At 39.9% G+C, this 15,422-nt stretch overlaps 1 protein-coding gene across 10 annotated transcripts in view; it reads right to left on the bottom strand.

Moving 5' to 3' along the window:
* The window catches only part of Usp34 (ubiquitin specific peptidase 34), a 190,610-nt gene that overhangs the window by 121,096 nt on the left and 54,092 nt on the right, over positions 1-15,422 (bottom strand). For 7 of the 10 annotated variants that reach the window (XR_015636753.1, XR_015636754.1, XM_087583898.1 and 4 more), the window contains 7 exon segments: positions 14,371-14,432; positions 11,327-11,408; positions 11,154-11,246; positions 2,732-2,857; positions 2,448-2,577; positions 718-753; positions 192-322 (listed from right to left, as the gene is read on the bottom strand). Coding sequence is in view for 8 of the 10 variants with exons in the window: in XM_087583898.1 (XP_087440024.1) it covers positions 192-322; positions 718-753; positions 2,448-2,577; positions 2,732-2,857; positions 11,154-11,246; positions 11,327-11,408; positions 14,371-14,432 (660 nt within the window). In the remaining 2 variants the exon portion in view is untranslated. 10 annotated transcript variants of the gene reach the window in all.

Here is a 15,422-nt window from a genome sequence, read left to right as displayed (position 1 = left end):
GCACTACCTTTTGGGCCCCACAACATACTTTTTAAAAATGCTGACAACAGCCCCGCCATGCTTCTTTAAACACTACAAAATATATATAAACCTCCAAAACCATCAAAAGTCCTATGCCAGGATGGTATTTACACTGTCAGTTCAAAGAACAAACGGCACCGATCTTTACGTCTCTGGAGAGACGTCCTCACCTCTGTGTCCGACAGGCGCTGCTGCACATGCTTGTTTCTATTGATGAGCTGCTCGTCCATTTCAATGTCACTGGCTCCACTCTGATGGGTGTCACTGTTATCACTACTTTGAGGACTCGCTGCAGGGGACCCTAAAAATAAATTCTACATTTTAGTTTCTGATTTGAATTAGCATACATCTGATAGGATACCAGGCTTTGATTCCTTGAATTATTTATCGAAGCTTATGCTAAGCGGCCAAAAATAAAATCTCTAAATACTAATGATTTTAAATAAAACTGGTAAGAGGAAGTGTGGGGCTATAGCTCACTGGTATAGCTGTTTGCGGTCTAGAAGGCTTAGGACTACTGCAAGAGAGATTTTTTTTTAAAAAGATGAATAGTTTATAGTTTAAAAATATGTCTTTTTCTCAAAATATTGTGACTGTAGCATAAACTGAAAACTTCATACTACATAAAATCAACAAGCTCAAAGATCACCAGAACTCCAAAGTCACACTGCCATGCATTTCTAAGGCTCGACTTACAAGGTGAAGGAGCTGCTCTTCTAAGCTCTTCTTCCTCTGAAGGAAAAGGAAAAAACAGGAGGGAAACATTCTAAGTGACTGAGCTTCTCTGAGATAGCACAGACGTTTATGTAAGTAAGACACAGTTAAGGAAGCCCATTATTGTGGGTGCCTGCACAGAAAATTCTAGAACAGAAGTATATGTCAAAAGAAAACTTAGGATAAAGTATATAAACTTTTAGAAACTCCTTCAAAATTACCCATACACGCAACCAAGAAGTTAGAAAAACTCCAAAGGTGGGACTGCTGTGTTCTAGTCTTAAAATTACTTAACAAAACATTTTGTTCCTTTTCCAAAGGAAAGAAAAATTAACCATGAAAAAATTTACTAACGTCTGAAAATATACGTTGTTTACAGGTTCAGCAAAGAACAGTACCCAGACATGCTTTCTTAGTTGTCTGATACACAGCCTGATACACAGGGATAGGTTCCTATCCCAAACACAGCACTGAGTGAAGATGAACTAATGTGTACATGTTGACAATCTTTTATCTGAAATACATGTGATTTTAATGTGTCTCAGATTGTGTTTATTCTAGAATTTTAGAAGTCTGAAAAAATTCGTTTTTGATTCACATACTTCTTACACAAACGTCCGTTTCATGGCTTACGAACACAGCCTACAGGTTCTTTACATACTACCTGTAGTGCACTTCTGACTAGACAGTCAGCAGCCACATCAGTAAGGATGTAGACTTCCAATGTGTGAGAACAGTCTTTACCACAGAGTTGTGAGGTTTGGAGCCTCCTGAGCACTCAGATGAGGAGTGAACACTGAGCACTCAGATGAGGAGTAAACACTGAGCACTCAGATGAGGACTGTACACTGAGCACTCAGATGAGGACTGTACACTGAGCACTCAGATGAGGAGTGAACACTGAGCACTCAGATGAGGACTGTACACTGAGCACTCAGATGAGGACTGTACACTGAGCACTCAGATGAGGAGTGAACACTGAGCACTCAGATGAGGAGTGAACACTGAGCACTCAGATGAGGACTGTACACTGAGCACTCAGATGAGGACTGTACACTGAGCACTCAGATGAGGACTGTACACTGAGCACTCAGATGAGGACTGTACACTGAGCACTCAGATGAGGACTGTACACTGAGCACTCAGATGAGGACTGTACACTGAGCACTCAGATGAGGACTGTACACTGAGCACTCAGATGAGGAGTGAACACTGAGCACTCAGATGAGGAGTGAACACTGAGCACTCAGATGAGGAGTAAACACTGAGCACTCAGATGAGGACTGTACACTGAGCACTCAGATGAGGACTGTACACTGAGCACTCAGATGAGGACTGTACACTGAGCACTCAGATGAGGACTGTACACTGAGCATTCAGATGAGGAGTGAACACTGAGCACTCAGATGAGGACTGTACACTGAGCACTCAGATGAGGAGTGAACACTGAGCACTCAGATGAGGAGTGAACACTGAGCACCAGATGAGGAGTGAACACTGAGCACTCAGATGAGGACTGTACACTGAGCACTCAGATGAGGACTGTACACTGAGCACTCAGATGAGGACTGAACACTGAGCACTCAGATGAGGAGTGAACACTGAGCACTCAGATGAGGAGTGAACAAATGTACTAGCAGAAAATACCTGACACCTTAGTAATAACTCAAAATGGGAACAACTTACTTCAAACTACAACACGCTTGACTCACCTTTCTTATTTCCAATGGGCATATTAGTGTTTAACAAAGATGCAAAAGAACTCTGCTTCGATAGCTGAGCCTTAGCTGCAAGTGCATTATTCCACAAAGCTTTAATTAACATGGATGCCAAGTACAGTGTCTAAAAGAGAGAGATTAGGGTTAGCGGCACTGGGTCAGAAATCTAAGAAATTTAACATTTTTTTAAAAAACCGAAATGGCATTAAAACAGTACATGAATTCAAGTGAAGCGACTACAGAAGACAAAGCACACAGTGTCCTCATGTGTCTATTACCTGCTCAGTATGAACACTCGGCTCAAGAGCTGAGACCAGATTGAGTAAATGTCTAAGTGGCACAGGATCCAGGTTCTTGATGAGTGAAGGGAATAAGTCATGAATATACCGACTACAGTGTTTCAGCTGAAACAAAGAGACAAACATTTAACAAAGTGCCCCAAGTAAACTAACCAACTGACATAAAAAAACCAGGTTGAAAAATCAACAAACATTTCATACACTGGAAAAAGAAACCCTAGTATCAATGCCAATAACATAAAAATAAATAAATAAAATAAATAAATAAATAAAATAAAAAACAGAAGGGACTGGGGAAACATACGCATAGAGTGTGAAACCCTGGGTTTCATCCCCAATACTAAGAATGATGGCTATAATATTGGCAATTAAAGCAAAGACGGGGGCTGGAGAGACGGCTCAGCCCTTGCTCAGCACCTGGCTGCTCGTGCAGAGGCCCAGGGCTCAGTTCTCAGTGCCCACACGGCCATCAATGTATCTCCAGTCCCAGGGAATCCGAAGCCTCCTCTGGCCTCTGTTGGGCACTGCACACATGGAGTGACATGTAGTGTGCAGACATACATGCAGGCAAAATATCCACATACATAAAAATAATCAAATGTTTAAAAAATGATTTGAAAAAACAAAACCAACAAAACAAGTAACAAGCAAAATGTTTCCAGGTAGATTATATTCTGATTACTAAAGTTTTACAAATATTTAACAATTTCTAAAGAACTACTAGAAATGCTTATAAAAATGATTCAAGACTAAACAAAATGATAAGAAAAATCTGTTTAATAAAAAGTACAAATCTAATATACACAAGAAAAATGTAATATTAATTATGAATGTCATAGTTAGTATTTTATATAATTTACATATCAAATTTAACTTTGGTAATAAAATATCTTATCTTCAGATGAAAATATCCAAAAGGAAAAAATTATAAAATTTCATAAGAGGCAAAAAAGCATTATAGGCCCCAGTTTAGGTCTGTATTTTATGAAATCCAATTGTAAAAGTACAGAAAGTCAGACATTCTATCAATGAATGACAACAAAGTCACAGGTTACACAAAGAAACAGTAAGGTCACCAGGTTAATATATACAGTTAGGCTAGGGCACAGGCCTATCTTAAGAAAGAGTAAAATCGGTGTGGCTACTGCATAGTCTGAGACAAGCTTGGGCTCATGAAATACTGCCTCACCAAGAAAAGGGGAAGAGGAAAAGAAGACGGAAAGAGAAAAGAGGGAAGGGGAAGGGAGGGAAGGGGAGGGGACAGAAGAGGAGAGAAGAGGACAGGACAATTCTATTTCAGAAGGCTTACCATCATGACAGCAACTGGACAAAGACTTTTTTCAACACCTACATTATAAAACCTTTCTAAAGCACAAGAGTGGATGGAACATATCCTTAATCCCAATATTTGAAAAGCAAAAGGAGGTGGATCTCTGTGATTTCCAAACCAGCCTGGTTTACAGATCAAGTTCATCCTACACATACCACACACACACACACACACACACACACACACACACACACACACACACACGAGGGGGGTTTGGGGGATAAGAGCTACGCCTATCTCTCTTAGTGTACACAAACACACACTCACACACACACACTTTTAAGGGTAAATGAAGCATGCAAAATATGTAAGACCAGCAAGATGGGGCTGGAAAGATGGCTCAGTGGTTAAGAGCACTGGCTGCTCTTCCAGAGGTCCTGAGTTCAAATCCCAGCAACCACATGGTGGCTCATAACCACCTGTAATGAGATCCGATGCCCTCTTCTGGTGTGTCTGAAGACAGCGACAGTGTACTTACATATAAATAAATAAATCTTTAAAAAAAAAAAAAAAGACCAGCAAGATGATCGATGACAGCTACATGTGCTTGAGCCAAGCCTGAGAACCTCCTCAATACCTAATGGTGTACAGAGAGAACTCATTTCTGCAATTTGTTCTCTGATCTCCATACGTATGCCCTTCCCAACAGTCAAATAAAAGGGATTAAAAAAAAAGAATCTTCAACAATACAGTGTTTGAACAAAGATCATCACTAGGGAATTACAAAACAAAAAGTTAAAGAGAACACCTAGAGATAAAAATTACAATAGCTGGAATGAAAAAAAATACACTATTTGGGTATTTCTCAAAACATACTATGGGGGTTCAGAGATAGGTATGAGCTACAAGAAAGAAATCAGAGCTGGAGAGACGGCTCGTGGGTTAACAACACTCACTACCCTTGCAAAGGATCCAGTCAATAAAGAATACATATGCATCCCAGGCATGACAACAGGAGTTCAGATCCCAAGCCTCCACATAAAAACCAGGCACAGCAGACACCTGTAATCCTAAAACCAGCCAAGAGACAAGAAAGTCCCCAGGGATTGCGGGCCAAGCTAGTCTGCCTGACTGAGTGAGCGCCAGAGTAAATGCAAGACCATGAATCAGAAAGGAGGGAGGGACGGACAGATGGATGGACGGACAGACAGACCAATCACAGGTAGAGAGTAAGTGAAAAATACACCTCATACAGCCCTCAGGCCTTCATGTGCATATACTTGTGCATAGCTACAGGTAAACAAACAAAAATACACTTGAATACACCACATGTTCAGAATTAAAAGAAAAACCAAAAATCCAAAATAACTTCTCTACAAAGCAATTACATGTACAACCAAGGCAAAGTGAGCCCCCCTTCCCAAAACTAGTAAGGACACATTAATGACCACCAAATGGGGATGGGCTGGTTGAAAGTCTATACAAAATAAGTCAAAAGAATTAAAAATGTGAGCTGGAGAAATTACTCAGTGGTTCAGACCACTAGCTGCTCTTCCAGAGAGTGACTCTCACCGAACTCACGACCTCCTGTCATTCTAGTTCCGGGGACTCCTACAGTCCCTCCTGGCCTCTGGGAGGACCGGGCATGCAAACAGTACATAGACAGGAAAACATCCACACACATAAAACAAACCAAAAAAGAGAAAAGAAACGTAATGGTTAAAAGGAGGCAAACCGCCATTGCGAATGCTACACCCATATCCTCAAGTCCATCTTACTTTCTACCAAACACTTCTCTTTCTCTTAGCCCTAGGCTTAAAATCTGTATTAACTGGAATAATAAACTCTAAATCTATTTTAAACAAAGAAACAAACAAAAACATATTGTGTCAAAGAAGACAAGCATCACAACACTTCTCCAAAACCCCCAATGGCCTAAAATTAGGGCTGCTTGGACAAAATCCTAAAGAATTAAAAGAACAGCTTTTGTTTCTTTTTTTTCCAAAGAAACGAAAAAGAACATAAATTCCTGTATGGCTTTCAAAATAACACACACTGAAATACAATAAAGAAGCCAATACAGGATATAAAAATGAAATTCAATAAAGAGATATTGAGAAAGAGACTAAATGATGCTAAAAACAAAATTCAGTAACATAAGCAGAAGTCATTAGAAAGTCTCACAGGCAGAATGGACCAAGCAGATGACAGAACATCAGAGCTTAAGAAGAAGCTGGAGTAAGAGCTGTGTTCAGGTAAGAAGAAAGCATTTAAACTGTGAACAGTAAACACTGTCAAATACCATGAGAAAACCAAGTCTATGAATATACAACGCAGAAGGAAAGGGGAAGGATCAGTACTGTAATATCTGGCAAACAGGAATTTAAACTAAAAAACTAACATAAAGGATAGAAAATATTTTCAATAAAAGCAAAAGAAAAATCTGCGAACAGTCCGCATGAGCAAAGGCCCACTGGCGTACAGAGACATACAGAAGAGCAACGATACACAGGCCAGAAACGAGCGAACGACACAGTAACCCACAGCATGTAACTAAATTAAATACAGGGGCTGGGGATGTAGCTCAGTGGTAGAGCGCTTGCCTAGGAAGCACAAGGCCCTGGGTTCGGTCCCCAGCTCGGAAAAAAAAAAAAAAAAGAAAAAACAATATTAAATACAAGAATTCTTTTTAAAACGCGGAGAGTGTAAGGCTCATATAAATGCAGCCCTGTCACAGGAACAGGAATCTGAAAACTCAGAACGGCAGAGAAATGCTCATTTCAGGTTCTGATGACCACAATTATCAACTCAGGCTACCATACCCAGGAAAACTGTCATAATGATGGGAAAAGAAAACTATTACAGGATAAAAGCAGTCATTTCAAAAGATAGCTATGACCATAAGACAGTTCTAAAGAGGACATCCCAGAGAACTAATTAGATTAAAGAGAATAATAAACATTCTCAAAGTTATAAGGGAAATTTAAAAATTAAAAAGTTGCAACTATAGTTAAATGAAGATTAGTAAAACACTGAAAACTATAAAAATCAACAAAAAGGGTTGGGGATTTAGCTCAGTGGTAGAGCGCTTGCCTAGGAAGCGCAAGGCCCTGGGTTTGGTCCCCAGCTCCGAAAAAAAAAAGAACCCAAAAAAAAAAAAAAAAAAAAAAAAATCAACAGAAAATGAAGTGTTACTAAAGATCTTCCACAAGTAACAATACATATTAATGGTTTTAATTCTCCAAATAAAAAAAGAACGAAGTTAGAGCTTGAGAGATGGCTTAGTGGTTAAGAGCACTAGATGGTCTTCCAAAGGACCTGGGGTTGATTCTTAGAACTCTCATGGTGGCTCACAACTGCCTAGAACTCCAATCTTAAGGATCAATAAGTAATTCTAGATTCCCATGGGTACTGGATGCATTTGGTGCACAGCTATACAAACTGGTAAAAAATTAATACATATAACCTATCTTAATTTAAAAAAGAAAAAAACTAGCAGATTAGATGACAAGCCAGGCTCCAAGTATTTGTGTCCCCACCAAGTATTTGATGCCTCACCATCAAAGCCAGACATTGTTTTAGGATGAACAGAGACATTCCAAGCAAATGCAACTGGGGAAAGAGGTGGATCAGTATTCTAAGAGTTGACACAGTAGACTTCATACCAAACAGATGAAGTAAAATAGAGAAGGTTATGTCAGATGGCCTTAATCCCAGAACTGGGGAGGTTCAAGTAGGCAAATCTCTAAGGTCTGAGGGACGCCTGGTCTACATGGTCAGTTCCTGAGCAACCAGGTTTACACAGAAAGAGGATGGTGTTAAATATACAAGATCCTAGAGCGGTGTTTCTCAGTCTGTGGGGGAGACCCCTCTGGAGGTCAAATGCCCTTTTACCAGGGTAGCATAAGACCATCAGAAAACACATTTACATTATAATTCATAACAGAAGCAAAAGTACGGTCATGTAGTAGAAACAAACATAACTTTATGGTTGTGGGTCACCATGACACGAGGAACTGTATCATTAGGAAGGTTAAGAACCACTGCACTAAGGAGAGATGTGGGTTAGGTAAAAAGTAAAGCTGAGAGAAAGAAGAGCCCATAAAGTCAGCAATCCCTGGTATACACCACGACTATGCAAATAGCCTCAGTTAAATAGGTGCCTCAGGTCACTGAGAAAAGGATGAGTTTCTGAACAAATGAGTCTGGGAAAAATATATTAAATGACAAAAAAAGGATTATGTACGTTTCCTTAAACCAAGATAAATTTCAGTTATATCCAAGATAAAAAGTATAAAATGCTAACAAAAAATATATAGGAAAAATCGACATTTAATTCTAAAGGGTAATTTAATTGTTTTATAATCTTAGAGGAATAAAAGCAGTTTATCCTTTCTTATTTTGTTTTATTTTCTTGTTTTTTTTTTAAGACTGGGTTTCTCTGTACATACACTCTGTACATACAGTGGCCTTGAACTCAGAGACCTGCCAGCCTCTGCCTCTTGTTGCTGGGATTAAAGGTGTGTGCAGACACTGCCCAGCTAGTAAAAGGATTTTATGACACAAATGTCACAGGCCAAAAAAACATTCAATCACAATTCTGAAATCACAAACTTTAGTGTAGACATAAGCGCTGGAGAGATGGCTCAAGGGTTAAGAGGGCTTATTCTTTCAGAGAACTGAAGATCTGTTCCCGGCACCCACTTCAGACAGCTCTTACCTCCCTATCACTCAGTTTGAAGCGATCCAAAGCCTCTGGGCACCTGGAACCTCATCAGTCATGTGGCGCTCACCCCAGACAGGGCACACACACACACTAACATGATAAACTTTAGAGAACACTAGATACAGGAGACATTGGGTTGGAATATGGAACACACACACACACACACACACACACACACACACACACACACACACAAAATCAAAGGCTGGGCCACTAAGATGAACTCCCATAAGCTTTTCTTTGACCTCGTGTGTATGCCATGGCATATGTGCCCCCTCCCTCAAATAAATGTTTAAAAAGAATATTCAAACAAGGCAACTAATAAACATCAAAGAATATAAAGATATTTCCAGAAAATAAAAGCTATCAACTCCTTTCATAATACAATAAGTGCAAAATAAGATACTAATATCTTCTCATCCATGAAATTTGCAAAAGAAATAAAAACCAAGCTTAATGGCAATGCACAGTGCGCTAAGGACGGAGCGGCACTGCCTTGCCCTGTTGGGAAGAAGAAAGCACAACCTGCTTTCCTGTCAGTCCTGCTGCAGTAGGAGCTGCTACTACACAACAGCTTTGGACGACACGGAAGGAGCAACTACCACACACTACCTCACTCTCCTTTAAAAAGAGGACTTATGGGGGTTGGGGATTTAGCTCAGTGGTAGAGCACTTGCCTAGGAAGCGCAAGGCCCTGGGTTCGGTCCCCAGCTCCGGAAAAAAAAAAAGAAAAGAAAAAAAAAAGGACTTATTTATTCATCATATATAAGTACACCTTTCTGAAGTGATGGAAATGTTTTTAAGGTTTATTTATTCTATATGAGCACACTGTAGCTGTCTTCAGACACACCAGAAGAGGGCATCAAATCCCATTACAGATGGTCGTGAGCCACCGTGTGGTTGCTAGGATTTGAACTCGGGACCTCTGGAAGAGCAGTCAGTGCTCTTAACCTCTGAGCCATCTGTCCGAGAATGGGACTGATTATTTTCCACCTAAATTATGGCATATCAGAGACTTAAAAAGACTATTAACTGGCTACAGAGATGGCTCCCTAATTAACAGCACATACTCCCCTTGCAGAGTCCCTAGATTCAGCTCCCAGCACCAACGGAGAAGCTCACAACTGCCTGTAACTCTGATTCCCGGAGATCTGACACCATTATTCCTTTTTTGGTTTTTGCCTCCACAGGCTTCTGAACACACATGGTATGTGTGTGTGTGTGTGTATATATATATATTTTTTATCCAGGCTGAATATATATGTATGTGTGTGTATGTATGTATGTGTGTATATATATATATATACATATATATATATATATATATACATATATATATAAATATATTCATATTCATCCAGGCTCACACACATAGAAACTCAAAATAAATCTCTTGAAAAATATACAATGATAAATGAGATAGACAAAGACAGACAGACAAGCTGACTAAACTAATTTAACTGATTTTAAGCTGTTCTTATACCTATAATCCCCACATTCGGGAAGTTAAGGAAAGTTTAGTTCCAGGGTAGCTTAAAATACACAGCAACGTTGCCAGAAAAAAATAAAGCAAAATGACACAAGAAATGAACACTTGTCTGTTGGCATGCATTACCTGTAAAATCAAGAGAAAGAAAAAATATACATAGTGAGCTGTGTATGTATATCTGTCAGCACTAAGGATAAGAAAGCTGCTTCAGAGACGAAGGTGCATGGAAAGTACCAAATACTCTGGTATTCACGGGGATGTAGGGCAAACATCATATAGAACTAAGGGAATGCCTACTGGGTTTTTGTTTTTTGTTCTGCTTTTGTTTTTTATGGTGTGTGTGTGTGTGTGTGTGTGTGTGTGTGTGTGTGTGTGTTTCTGTGTGAGTACTTTCAGACGCTATAATAGGGTGTCAGATCCTCTGAGACGGCTATAAACGTTTGTGAGCCACTTGGCATAGGTCTGGGAACCAGTACAGCAGTCCTCTAGTAGCAAGAGTTCGTAGCCTCTGAGCCACCTCTCCAGCCACACTAACCACACTTTTACATTACAAATTCCTGAAGCATAGAGATGGATACAGAGTAACTCAAAAAGTTAAAGAAAAGAAGACAACAGCACACATCCAGGCATGCTGGTGAAAGTAATCCCAACAGTAGGCAGAGGATAGCCACCCAGGGCTACACAGTAAGAACCTGGTGTGGAGGAAAGGGAAGAGCAGGGGGGGAAGGCAGGTAAGCCATCACAGGAGAAAAATATAAAACAATCATGGTATCGTGATATAAGGGTTGACTGACCTTTTATAAAACTGATGTGAGTTCCTGTCACATCTTTCCCATTTCTTGGTCTCCTCTTATAAAACAGTAGCATTTGAAGCATTATAAGAAAACATTGAGTAAGTAAGGAACGTAAGCGTTACCTGTGCTGCGGCCCAAATGCAGTCGATATGCTGAGTACTGAGTCGTCCCTCTGCCGCCAAGAAATTCAAAATCACTTGGCACTGCTTGATAATCTACGAGAGGAAAACATGGTATAGTTAGCTTTGTAAGCCTCTCTGTATACAATTAAGAAAAAATCCAGTTGTCTACAAACCTCAATGTGAAGATTTGGTCCAAATATGTGCTCTATTACACTGTTGCTAATAAGCCAGTCTGCAAGTTCTTTTGCAATGGACCTAGAACCAAATGATTGAGAAAATGATATTTAAAGCCTTTTCCCATGGGTAAAAAAGGAAGACACCACAGAAAACTTCCACACAGTACAAAGAATTATAAAAACGTTTCATAGTACTACAAATCATAACTGAACGGAAACGTAACAATCATCACATTCCGTGAACTTATAAACAATTATCACTTGAAAAGTTAAGGTAACGCCACCAACTCCTGAGATGAGAACTTTGTGTCTATGAATTAATTTCCACAGTAGGCACTGGGAAAAGAGTAGCATTTAGAAAAGATTTCCCCATACCCTTCTGTAAGGAGTTAAGCAAAGTAGGAAGGAGTTACCTAAGAGATGAGCATGACGGATTGTACCCAAGAACAAACTGCATGCTCCTTCCTAATACTAATGAAGAACTGATCCATGAAGAGGTAAGCCATTCACAGATAATGGTAAAGTAGAAAGAAAAAAACCAATACTGCCAATATATTTTAACTATTTCTGTGTAGATCTACTATAGATATGATCCATAAAATTAAGTTTTGATAATTAATATATGAAATTCATCAAAATAAACTTTCAACCCTAGCCCTCAGGAGAACAAGGAGATCACCTTACATTGGAGGCCCTCATGTTCTACAGCAAGCAGTTCTGGGTTACCCAGAGCAACACACTGACTATCAGCTCAATAAAAGCAAACAAAAGAAATTGTTGGGTTACTTTTGGGCCAAGGTGAATCATTTTTAGAATAAAATTTATCCTTCCTTTTAAGGACTAGTAGATAAAGATAGTACACCCTGGTAAGAAACAGTATAAACAGTGAGAAAATTAGAACAAATAAAAATACAATGTTGAAGACCAAACTATTTTTTTAAAACTTTATTTAAGATAGACATATCACACATACTGATTCACCTATTTTAAATGAAATGTTTTCAATGGATTTAAAAAACATTTCTGGGCTGGAGAGATGGCTCAGCGGTTAAGAGCAGTGACTGCTCTTCCAGAGGTCCTGAGTTTAATTCCCAGCAACCACATGGTGGCTCACGACCTTCTGTAACGGGATCCAATGCCCTCTTCTGGTGACTGCTACACTTGTATTGTCTGTGTTGTGTGGATCTATGTATGCACATATATGGGCAAACCCATGTGTGGAGCCTACAGGTTTATGCCAGGTTATCTTAGCTAACTGCCCTCTATCTAGTGTACTGAAGCAAGCGCTCACCATTCAATTACTCCAGTCATCCAGTTTGCCTTCCTAGCACAGGGCTCCAACAGGGCCCATTTGTGTTCTAACTGGACTGGAGATCCAACTCCAGTCCTTAGGTTTATGCGCCCAGCACTGACACACAGAGCCCTCTCCAGCCCTACAATCCTGTTGGCTTGTGTTTAGTTTTATTTATGACATAATACATACCATACTTTGCCTATTTGCCAGGCTTCTATTTTAACTTATATTCATAATCCTTTCCTATTTGCTTTTTGGTGGTGCGATTTAAACACAGGACCTTGCCATGTAGGACAAGACCTCTATCACTGAGTTTCATTCTCTTTTAATCTGAATGGTGTTGTTTCATGATGTAAATTAAGCAAACGTTTTTTAAGTATGGATGTGTGGGTGTGTCTGTGTAGACAAATGAGTGTGCCTGCCTAGTGCCTGTGGAGACCAAAGAGGGCAACTGACTCTTTCCAGCTGGAGTTACAGTGGGTTCGAGCCACCCCATGTGGGTTTGTGAACCAAACTTAGGTCTTCTAGAAAAACCTACGTGCTCTTAACTGTTGAACCATCTCTCCAGAATGAATAATTCAAATTTTCTATACATTTACCAGGCTCATTAAATGGTAGTATGTATTTCTTATTCCCTAATAGTATTACATCATGCCAATATACTACACTGTTTATCCATTTATTAAGTTTATATTGTAGTATGCAGCATGCATTCTTTTATAGCTAAATATCATTACATTGTTTATGGTTTTCTTTCTCTACTCAACTGTGATTGGTATCTGGATATTTTCTACTTTTAAACTGCTAGTTTCATTCATGTGCCAGTCTTTGGAATATATGACGGCACTTTTCATGACGGGTGGTGATTAAGATTGAGCGTCATGACAGTCGGTTTGTGTTTAGCTTGAGGGGCGTCTCCTTGGTACTGCATTGTTTATTAGCACTGAGTAGTGCCCAGGTAACATTCACTGTGGCTTTAGTGTGTCCGCACATGCTCCTTGACTCTCACATTTGTTGGGAAACTCAGGATCCTCCCTTGTCTACCTACCAATGTCAGAATCACAGCGTGTACTGCCACACCCATCCCTGCTTCATGTGTCTGAGCTGCTCGCCAGCTCAGTCTATGTGTGTGAGCATGTCTGTGGAAGTCCAGAGTGCTGACTCCCTGGAGATGAAGTTACCCAAAAAGGGTACCAAGAAGTGAACAAGAACACGGGAAGCAAGTGCTCTCAACTCCTAGTCCATCTCTCTAGCTCCAGTGTTTGTTTGTTTTTCTTAAAGATTTTTTAACTAACATATACTCCTCTGGTGGGATGTGCATGTGTGAACACTGGCTCATGGAGGCCAGAGGAGCACATGGGGTCCCTTGAGCTGCAGTTTGTTGCAACGCCAGTCAACTGACATGGACCTCTGGGAGACAAGCAACTGCTCCTCACCATTAACCCATCTAGCAGTTAAGTACATGCATCCTGAAACACATGTTTGAACATATTGTTCCATAAAAATTAAATTTCCAATAAACACTTAAAAGTCAAATAAAGTTGAGAATTCTATCTGTATATAAACAATAACAAACCTGTATACTCAGCCAAGGCATGGTGGCACACACCTTTGATCCCAGTATTCAGAAGACAGAAGTAGACAGATCTGAGGCCAACCTGGTCTACACAGTGAGTTCCAGGCAACCAAGGGTTTAGACTTTTTTTTTCAAATGTGTAACTCTGTATTAACTAATGCTCCTACTTACGTTTCTGTGTCTGATACCAATGATTCGTTATTGCACACATCATTGAAAGTGTGAAGCTGATTCTAAGATTGAAGAAAAGAAATTAAGGTTTGCCCTTTTAACAACAAAACTGTTAGCGAGTGCCAAGAAACAAACCCCTTACATATATAAAACACAAGTGACATGACTGCATTCATAAAATAGAAGACATAAAACTATGAGTATACTAATTTATCATGTTAAATACTAAAATTATTTGCAATAGAAATATTTATGCTTCATCTCATTAAACACATTCAAGAAAATAAAGCTGAGTATGGAAAAAAAGAGGTCAGTCCGATCGAGTCAGAACACCATCTGTCAGGACAGACAAGTCTCAGCACAGGCTTCGGAGGCCATGCTGGCTCGAGATTTACCTGAGAAAAACGGCAGAAACACTTTCTGTATTTACAAACCCAACACCTAAGTAAGCCAGATCACTTTACATTTCCATGCTCCAAAAAGAGTAAAGCCAGCAAGGAGCGGAGGAAACTGAGGGTACACCCATTCTAAAGGAGTCAACTACCTGTCCCCAGCAAACTGCTTATGCGACACTCAGTCCTCACCTATCCCCACCTCTACAGATTCAAACACACAGGTTGAAGAGTCACCCACTTTAAGTAGTACTTGACAGCAGAGTTAAATGTGCCTGCTACTCAGTGAACTGTGGCCTCTGCCTGAAAATGAGCTCACTGCCAACTACTGCTCTCTTAAGTCACTGTCTTATGCAGGTGAGATGACATGAGAACCATTAAACAGGTCACTGTGTGCACACCTGTGATTCAAATACTCAAGAGGCAGAAGCAGGAAATTCTATGTTTAAAGCCATCCTGGGCTATATAGCCAAAACTTGGATCAAATTCAAGATTTTTTTCTTAACAAACAATATAATATAATAATTTAAGAACAGCCAGCTGTGGCTGCACTCTCAGCAGCCAAGATGTCCAAGCGGAAGGATCAGGCATTCCAGACCAGCCTCAGCACATGGTGAGTTCAGATTGGCCTGGGACCACCACACAGCACGGTCGTATAAA

The sequence above is a fragment of the Rattus norvegicus genome, chromosome 14 (assembly GCF_021556685.1).
Source record: "Rattus norvegicus strain SHRSP/BbbUtx chromosome 14, alternate assembly SHRSP_T2T, whole genome shotgun sequence".
Taxonomy (NCBI): domain Eukaryota; kingdom Metazoa; phylum Chordata; class Mammalia; order Rodentia; family Muridae; genus Rattus; species Rattus norvegicus.
This window is presented reverse-complemented; position numbering and strand designations above follow the sequence as displayed.